Source organism: Garra rufa, chromosome 9, assembly GCF_049309525.1.
Source record: "Garra rufa chromosome 9, GarRuf1.0, whole genome shotgun sequence".
Taxonomy (NCBI): domain Eukaryota; kingdom Metazoa; phylum Chordata; class Actinopteri; order Cypriniformes; family Cyprinidae; genus Garra; species Garra rufa.
Genome location: NC_133369.1, coordinates 27,505,553 through 27,515,545, shown reverse-complemented (window position 1 = coordinate 27,515,545; position 9,993 = coordinate 27,505,553). Strand labels below are relative to the sequence as shown.

The 9,993-nt window shown below is 36.3% G+C and overlaps 1 protein-coding gene across 1 annotated transcript in view; it reads right to left on the bottom strand.

Moving 5' to 3' along the window:
• Positions 1 to 3,619: 3,619 nt before the first annotated feature.
• The window catches only part of c9h1orf43 (chromosome 9 C1orf43 homolog), a 9,557-nt gene continuing 3,183 nt past the window's right edge, over positions 3,620 to 9,993 (bottom strand). The window contains exons 2-6 of the mRNA XM_073847802.1: positions 9,469 to 9,577; positions 9,328 to 9,381; positions 5,110 to 5,279; positions 4,962 to 5,020; positions 3,620 to 4,880 (exon numbers count right to left, since the gene is read on the bottom strand). Coding sequence (XP_073703903.1) covers positions 4,673 to 4,880; positions 4,962 to 5,020; positions 5,110 to 5,279; positions 9,328 to 9,381; positions 9,469 to 9,577 — 600 coding nt within the window. The 3' untranslated portion in view covers positions 3,620 to 4,672. The remainder of the gene's footprint in view (positions 4,881 to 4,961; positions 5,021 to 5,109; positions 5,280 to 9,327; positions 9,382 to 9,468; positions 9,578 to 9,993) is intronic.

The following is a 9,993-nucleotide window of genomic DNA, read 5'->3' as shown; positions in this document are numbered from 1 at the left end:
CAAGCATTTTTATTCAACCAAATGTTAGAATACGTTTGATGGAAAAACAAAGGATTTGATGTTCATATATTTGTATGTGTGTGTGTGTGTGTGTGTGTGTGTGTGTGTGTGTGTGTGTGTGTGTGTGTGTGTGTGTGTGTGTGTGTGTGTGTGTGTGTATGCACGCAAAGATTAATATATTTATATAAAATTTATATAAAAGTCAGTTTATGAATTTAACATTGTTATACACTTGCAACCAAGATGATGAAATTTTCTTATTGTAAACCTTGTGGTGTTTGTGTGTGAAATTATTCATACATCTGACAAATTCTGACTTAAAGTTACTTTTATTCAACCAGCAAGTTTTTTTATGACCAGAAATTACACAGGCTTCTCCCAAAAGATAATAAGACGATGTACAAGAGGCATCATTGTGGAAGAAAATATTTCTCAGCTTTTATTTACATTTGAACAAAAAGTGGCATGTCCAAAATTATTCATACCCTTTGCAAACTGTCACAGTCTATGAGAAAATCCAAAGTTCTATACCATTCCAAATAGTCCAATCTGTTCTAAAGCATCCTAATTACCCTGATTCATTGGGAACAGCTGTTTTAATCAACTCAACAGGTGATAAACAGAAGCTCTCTGCTGTTGGTTTGTGGACAGTCATGGCTAAGACAAAGGAGCTCACTGAGGACCTGCGGCTGCGCATTGTGGCTGCTTACAAGTCAGGAAAGGGCTATAAGACCATATCTAAATGTTTTGAAGTTCCAGTGGCTACAGTGCAAAGTATTATTAAAAAATACAAGATGTTCCGCACTGTGAAAAATCTCAGAGGATGTGGTTGGAAGCCAAAAGTGACACCTGTGCTGGTCAGGAGGATAGTGAGAGAGGTAAAAAAAGAATCCAAGGATCACCACCAAGGCCATCCTGATGAATCTGGGCTCTGCTGGTGGCAACATCTCAAGGCAGACAGTCCAACAGACATTGCACACCGCTGGGTTCCACGGACACAGACCAAGGAGGACACTACTTCTCCAGATAAGGCACCCAAAAGCCCACTTGGCCTTTGCAAATGCTCATCTGGACAAAGAAGAAGACTTCTTGTCAAAGCAGTAACTAAATCAGCATACTATCATCTCAAAAACATTGCAAGAATTAGATGTTTTGTTTCCCGTCAAGATTTGGAGAAACTTGTTCATGCCTTTATCACCAGCAGGGTGGACTATTGTAATGGTCTCCTCACTGGCCTTCCCAAGAAGACCATTAGACAGCTGCAGCTCATACAGAACGCTGCTGCCAGGATTCTGACTAGAACCAAAAAATCAGAGCATATTACACCAGTCCTTAGGTCCTTACACTGGCTACCAGTTATGTTTAGGATAGATTTTAAAGTACTTTTACTTGTTTATAAAGCACTCAATGGCCTAGGACCTACATACATTGCAAATATGCTCACTGAATATAAACCTAACAGACAACTCAGATCACTAGGATCGAGTCAGTTAGTAATATCAAGAGTTCACACAAAACAAGGGGAATCCGCTTTTAGCTATTATGCCGCCCGCAGTTGGAATCAGCTTCCAGAAGAGATCAGATGTGCTAATACATTAGCCACATTTAAATGCAGACTGAAAACTCACCTGTTTAGTTGTGCATTTATTGAATGAGCACTGTGCTACGTCCGAACAGACTGCATTATTTTATGTATAATCATTTTACTGTGCAAATTAATTTAAAAATCAATTTTTCTGTTTTTATTGTTGTTAGTGTGATAACCATTTCTACTGTTTTAATTAATTTAAATCAATTTTAAAATCATTTAAAATGTTCTGTTTGTGTGATTATTATTTTAAATTTTTATGACTATGATTTTTACGCTATTCCTCTTATGTACAGCACTTTGAATTACCATTGTGTATGAAATGTGCTATATAAATAAACTTGCCCTGCCTTGCCTTGCCTTCTGGTCTTCTGTTTTATGGTCAAATGAAACAAAAATTTAATTGTTTGATGTATCCTTCATTTGGCGTAAAAAGGAGAAGTCTTCAACTCTAAGAACACCATCCCCTCTGTCAAACATGGTGGTGGGAACCTAATGTTTTGGGGGTGTTTTTTTTTTTTTCCGGTGGACCAGGGAAACTAATTACAGTAAACAGGACCATGAAAAATGAGCAATACATCAAAATTCTCAACAACAACATCAGGCAGTCTGCAGAGAAACTTGGCCTCGGGCATCAGTGGACATTTCAGCACGACAACGACCCAAAACACACAGCAAAAGTGGTGAAGAAATGGTTAGCAGACAAAAACATTAACATTTTGCAGTGGCCCAGCCAGAGTCCTGACTTAAATCCAATTGAGAATCTGTGGATGGAGCTAAAGATCAGGGTGATGGCAAGGAGACCCTCCAACCTGAAAGAGCTGGAGCTCAAAGCTAAAGATGAATGGGCGAAAATACCAGTGGAGACATGCAAAAAGCTGGTCAGCAATTATAGGAGGCATTTGATTTCTGTAATAGCCAATAAAGGCTTTTCTATTAATTATTGAGAAGGGTATGAATAATTCTGGACATGTTCAAAAGTAAATAAAAGATAAGTAATAATTTTTTCCACAATGATGCCTCTTGAACATCGTCTTATCTTCTGGGAGATGGCTGTCATTTCTAATTAAAAAAAAAAAACTTGCTGGTTGAATAAAAGTAACTTTAAGTAAGAATTTGCCAGAGGTATGAATAACTTCGGCCTTGACTGTATATATATAATATTTATTATATTTTCTTTGTAAATTAGTAAACTTTATGGAAAAAAAGTCCCGCATTTTCATGTCACTACTGTAAAAGTCTGTTTTAATACAGTTTATTGAGACTATTTTAATTACACCCCTGCATTTAGCGCACAAAAAATATTCTCTAGCTTGCACGTGGAAGGACCCTTGCTGTCTATGGAGGGTCAGAGAGCTCTCGGATTTTATTATAAATATATTTATTTGTGTTCCGAAGATGAACAAAGGTCTTACAGGTTTGGAACAACATAACCGTAAGTAATTAATGACCGAATTTTCAGTTTTGGGTTAACTAACCCTTTAACGTTGAACTATATTACAATAGAAAAGTTTTCAATTAGAATAATATTTTGCAATACTACTGTTTTAAATCAAATAAATGCAGCCTTGGTGAGCTTATGACAAAAACATTCCTTCAAAAACAAAAAATGTTTAACTGCCACAAAGTTTTGTAATTGCATGTATTAATTATTTAAATAATAGCTTACTGTCTGAAACAGCTGTCTCAAATGACATGGAAGCCTATTATCAAATGTAATTAAAAAAATGATTAAGCTAAAAAAGCTAAAAATAATGAATAGATGACATCAGGGGTGCCCAGTCCTGTTCCTGGAGCTCTTCCTTCCAGCAAAGTTAAACTCCAACCCTTATTTAACACACCAGCTAAACCAGCTAACTGAGATCCCCAGAAGCACTAGATAATTCCAGACAGGTGTGCTGGAACAGGGTTAGAACTGAATGCAACTAAACAGGTAGGTAGATCTCCAGGAACAGAGCAGGATTGGGCAGCCCTGGATTACATACCAAACCAGTGATGTGATGTTAGTAAAGACCCCTACAGGCAAAGAAGTGCAGGTACAGATGACGCAGACACTTTATTACCTCTGATGAGATGTTAGAATACAGTAAAAGTCAACATAGACAAGCTCTCATAACTCATTAAGCCACATTAACATGACAACAACCATATCATTTCATGACTCAAACCACACTGTTCTTCCTATACACACATTTACATAAACTCATTAAAAAAAAAAAAATTGCACTTAAAAAGAAATCATCAGTAGTACAGAAGTTAATATTGTTCTCTCCCAATTTCTGTTAGAATGATGGTCGTCCTCTGCACAACTCTTCTCATGGGTGTAAGACAGAAAACCTCATGCTGAATTAGTCTTAGTATACAATTTTGTAGCTAAAGGCTTAGTTTTAAAACACAAATTCTATCATTTCTCAGCCTAAAGTTGTTCCAAAACTGTAAGAGTTTCTTTCTTCTGTTGAGCACAAAGACGGTATTTTGAAGAATGCTGGCAAACCGTGGCATGATTTACATAGCATGGAAAAAATGGAAGTCAAAATTAACTGTTTTGTTACCAACATTCTTCAAAATATATCCTTTTGTGCACACCAGATGAAATACACTCATAAAAGTTCGAAACAGGTGAAGGGTGAGTACATTTTAATGTCCATTCAGCTGTTTTTAACACGTGTTTCTACCAGAAAAGTAATTCCAGTAGAAATTATATCATCTCATCCAAAGGGTGCTTTGTTAGTGCTCTTTGGGCAATAAAGATAAACTTTACACTACCTGTTCACATTAAAAGGCCATTCTCGCATATAAAAGCTGGTAAACAGAAATTTTTAACATTAGAAAAAATGCCTGTCAGCTTCATCAGAAAAAAACATTACAAGCATCACATTCTCCCATTGCTCTCAAAGCAGTTGCACTGACATTTATCCCACAGATTCTGTCATTTATTAGGTCATTCCGACATTCTCAATGTGATTTGTGGCCTTTAAAGGCATCTTCCACTGTTTTCATTTCCACATGAAGGATTTTCCAGTGAGCTTCTGATTCACAGTTTCTGAAGTACATTTACACAGTTCCTCAAAAAGGTTTCATTCTCTAAAGTGTGCTCTCCAGTGTATTATAGTTGTCTTTAAAGTTTTTGAGCTCTAGGAAGTGTTTGGGTCTCTTGCTGCGCTGTCCGGTGGATGGCAGGTATGTAACCTGTATGGTAGAGGCAGAGGAAGGGCCAGGAGAGCTGGTCAGATCTTTAGCTGCTGACTGGTGTTGCTGGTTTAGACTGGTTGTGCTGGAGTGGATCTTCACACTGTGGAGAAATGAGGTAGAACAGAGTAAGAAGAGGGATAATTTAAAAGATAGACAGCAGGAATTGAACAGCAGCACTTACACAGCAGCCAGTTCAGCCAGATCGTCCTTGTACCTCATAAATTCTGCTTCACCAAACACCTACAGGAAAAAAAAAAACACATGCCTCTGATATATGTCCTGCAGCGCCCCCTGGGGTACATAAGCATTTAACACACTTTCGGACTTACCCCGGTCCCATGTCGAGCGTTGTCGTAGCCCTCTAGTAAGCGATCTATTAGCGCACTGTGACTTGATTTGAGCAGAGAGTGAGAGTTTCGCAGGTCCTGCAGCCATTTCTTGTAGCGGCGGCCAGTCAGAGCACTGGCACTGTGACACAAATCATGAAACGGGATATCTACTGGTGGGACAAAAACAGCTCACATTAGATTGGGCTAGACCTGTACGCATACAGTTTTCTTTAAGTTTATTATAAAGATTTAACTAAATGATTATAAATATAATGTACACTGCTATTCAAAGGAAATTATCTATTTTTATTCAGCAAGGATGCATTAAGCTGCATTAGAAAGTGACAGTAAAGACATTTAGGCTCAATCCCAATTCTACCCCTTAGCCCTACACTTAGCCCTACCCCTCCGTTTGGCGCGTTCACGTGAAGGGGTAGGGGTGTCTCATTTCTCTTTTGGTTGGAGGGGTAGGGGTAAGGGGAAGGGCCAGATAGCCCTCCAAACGAAGATTTTTCAGGACCTCACTTCAAACGAAGGGCTAAGAGAAATTTCCAACATGGCTGCTCACTCGAGCAAGCAGACTCGTAAATATAAGTAATTTTTGCCTTTAATAAGGATTTTCATGACAATGTTTAATTATATTTATATTACCTTCAATCTTGTGTTTGTGTTTATGGTGTTGTTTTGTAAATAAACGTTTGCAAAAAAATCGCTAAAGTTTGCTAGCAGATAGCACTGATTGCACGATATTACAAAATATATTTTTATGTCATATACACTTGACTGCATGTTAGAAACATGAAAGACCAGTGGCACGGCAATTTCCACTTTTTAAATCCCCTCTGATGCGCATTATTCAGTAGTGTCCTGCATTCGCCAAAATCATGGCAGTCCACCGCATCCAGTCATGTGAATAAATGTAAATATTCGCTCAAAACACCCAATAAAGGCAGTGATGATGCAGTCAGGACCGTGGAGCCGGCTTGCTTTGAAATGTCTTTAATGATTGCGCCTAATGCGCCCGCTCAACGCACCAGTAATTTAAAGTGCCCCTATTATGCCATGTTAAAGGTAGTTAATATTGTTGTAATAGTCTCTTAAAACAGGTTTACATGTATGCAAGTTCAAAAAACACTTTAGTTTTCTCAAAAATTAGATTTAATTTTACCCCGTTTCTAAATGATTCGTAAACGACTCGTGTGAAGCAGTTCGAAGAATCAGTCTCTCTAAACCCCTCCTTTCAGTGAGCCCTCACTGCTGTGATTGGTCAGATGGTGCAGTCCTTTTGGATTGGTCTACCGCTTCAGCGCAAAACGAAACGCCCATTGGCATAACTGAATGACAGCTGTGGAGACCTGTCAATGCATAGAAAAGATAGCCTCGATTTTACCCTATCAGTTCGAGCCGGAGTCTGACGATGAAACGGTTGAAGTGGCACATCGACAAGAAACTGTTTTGCAAGCACGACTGGAGCAGGACGTTTCTCAGTGGGTGTCATATTATAACTGTTTGTAAGCGAACCGGGCACACCTCTACGTTGTGAACTTCAACACTGTAACGTACAACCCATAACACTGCGTTAAGCCATCGTTTATCATTACTTAAACTAATAAGGCAGACAGACAGTCAAGCTGCATCAATCACAATTTTTAGACTACATTGCACTCACAGCTGAACAACAGAACTACAGAAACGCAAGTTAGCCGGTTACCAAGACATGTGCGGGGTTGTTACACACCATTACGTACACAAAGACGTATTTTGAACGATCGCTAGAAAATACAACCATCAATTATTAATCATACTTACAGGTAGAAGTTCAGAGGAGCAAGCCGGTCCAAATAAACTGGGCACTGATCCATTTTTTAAAACCAAGCGTTTGGTGAATCTCGCGTTGTAACGTTACTCCCCAAGATTGGAAAAACAGTCATCAGTAAAATGACGCGAACACAACACAAGATTGGCATTGGACTGCTGAGGTGTTGAAAAAATTAATGTTAACCACTCATTCTTGGTAGTTTCATCTTTCGGAAGGGCATATAAAACAAATTCACTCTCACAGCGCAGGGCGTCTTCTTGACATGATGTAACGTTAATCCACGTGAAAATGGTAGGCCTACTGTTTGTGGGCGGGCAAGTTGTTCGCGAAATTGAACGTGGGCGGACATTACGCAAATGTGTAGCTCGTGACGTGTGGCCGTTACAGAAAAAAGATTCGAATTGCTGACGACTCGTTTAGGCGAATGTGAGCCGACTCTTTTTTTTTGTTAGACAAAAACTTCATTTATAGTGCACTGTCGGCATCACAACTTTGCGGATAGTTTATGTTCACATACAGCTACATGACACACTACATGAAATATCATATTTGAAAAGGCATAATAGGGGCACTTTAAATCAGTACATAATAATAAAAACGATACCTTACAAATAAAAAGAAGCTGATTTTTACGATCAGAAATTACTTAAACCAGTGAACCCCTGTAAACATTTTAGTCCAAGGATCCAGAAAACGAATGCATTCAAATAGAAAGTTCAAAACGAAATTCACAAATGAAGCATATATACTTCTCCAGGCACCACTACACTGATTGGCAATTTGCCGCGCATGTGATAATGCGTTGTTTGTTTTGCTTACGGCCACATGTGAATGAACGGTGCGTACACCGTACATTTGTACTTTTTGCAACATGACAACATTTTGACATCTTAGAATGAGTGATAAACATCTGCGCATGTCCTCTGACGTAACATTAGGAACTAGCGACAACGTATGATGACGTATCACAGTGTTGTAGTGGTGTCCCATTTCTTAGGGGAAATATTTTAGCCCTTCCCCTTTACACTTTGTTTCAAGGGACAAGGGGAAGGGGCGAGGGGTAGGCGGAGGGGTAGAAAATAGAATTGGGATTGGGCCTTATATTGTTTAAAAAAAATTCAAATTATATACACTGCAAAAGTTTGGGATGTTTTTTAAAAGAAAGTCTCTTATGTTCATCAAAGTTCCATTTATTTGATCAAAAACACATTTACTTTGTTATGAAATAACTTAAATTATTATTAAAAATAATTTAATGTGTTAAAAAGTAATATTATGAAATATTATTGCAATTCAATTTTAATATACTTTAAAATATTTTTTTTTCTGTGAATCAAAGTCTTCAGTGTCTCATGATCCTTTAAAAATCATTCTAATATGCTGATTTATTATCTTTGTTGCAAACAGTTGTGCTGCTTACATTTTTTTTTCAGGATTCTTGATGAATAAAGATTTCAAAAGAACAGCATTTATTCAAACTAAAAATCACTTTTTATCAATTTAACACATCCTAGCTGAATAAAAATAAATTCTTTAAAAGAAAATAAGAAAGAACTCAAACTTTGAACAGACTTTTATTTAAATTATGTTATTTTTTACATTTTATTCATCAAAGAATCCTGAAAAATTAAGCAGCAAAACTATTTTTAACAGTGATTTCAAATCAGCATATTAGAATGATTCCTGAAGGATCATGTGACACTGAAGACTGGAGTAATGATGCTGAAAATTCAGGAATAAATTATATTTTAAAGTATATTAAAATAAAATACACTATTTGCAATAATATTTCACAATATAACTGTTTTATTCTGTATTTTTAATTGAATAAACGCAGCCTTGATAAGCAGAAAGACTTAAAAAAGCATTAGAAATCTTACTGATCCCAAACTTTTGAACGACAATGTGTAAATACATATATACAATGATCATAAGAAACATTTCTTGAGCGATTATGTGACACTGAAGACAATGCTGAAAATTCAGCTTTGCCATTACAAAAATAAATTATATTTAAAAATGTATTAAAATAGAAAATGTGTTATTTTAAACTGTTATAATATTTCAAAATATTACTGTTTTTACTGTATTTTTAATTACATAAATGCAGCCTTTGTGAGCAAAAAAGACTTTCATAAACATAAAACAAAACATCTCACTGAGTGAAATATATGGCAGTATCATGAATGTAAATAAATAAACAAGCAAACAGATAAATAAAACTACAATAAACAAAAATTAACATAACTAAACTAAAATACATTTGGCTCTAATACTGAATGAAGCCAAATAAAAAAATGCTACAAAAAATAATTTTGGATTTTCATACACAGCATATTATAAATCTTAAAACTTACTTAACAGCATTAAAATGCACACAGGCTAAAGGAAGGTCTTACCAGAGTCTCTGATGGCATCTAATGCTTGCATTCTGAAGAGGTAATTATAACAACCTGCACAAACATAAACCCAGGAATAAGTGTTCACATCTACAATAGTGTTATGAAGAGAACTGCTAGGGACTTTTTTATTTCTCTCACCAATCTGGCCATGATGCTTCAGTCGATCGTCATCTTTAGAAAGCAGATGTGGCTCATAACGAATGTCGTTCACTTTTGACAAACGGGAATCAATCTCCTCTCTCAGCTCCTGTAAAAGAGGCAGCCTTGCTTCAGTGAAATACAAACTAATATGCAACATAAAGCATCAAAAAGGTAAAAAAAAAAAGAGCCATTCTACAAAATTGGTGCAAAATCTTGTCCCACAACCAAAAAAAACACATTTAAAAGCATTTTGTATTCAAATCTTAGATTCAAACCCACAATAATATAATATATATATAACATCATCATTTATTGGGTACTTGCAATTGGGAGGTGGCTGTCCTGAACCCCTAAATTTTAACTCATGAAAAAAATATTGAAATAATCTTTGCATTTTATTCAATTGCTGTTTTTAAAATAATTGATTTTTTCAATTTTTCAATTGATTTTTTTAAAAAGTGAAGGTAAAACATTTTCTATGTATTTGTCTTTGTATTATGTATTTTTAACTTCACTTTTTAA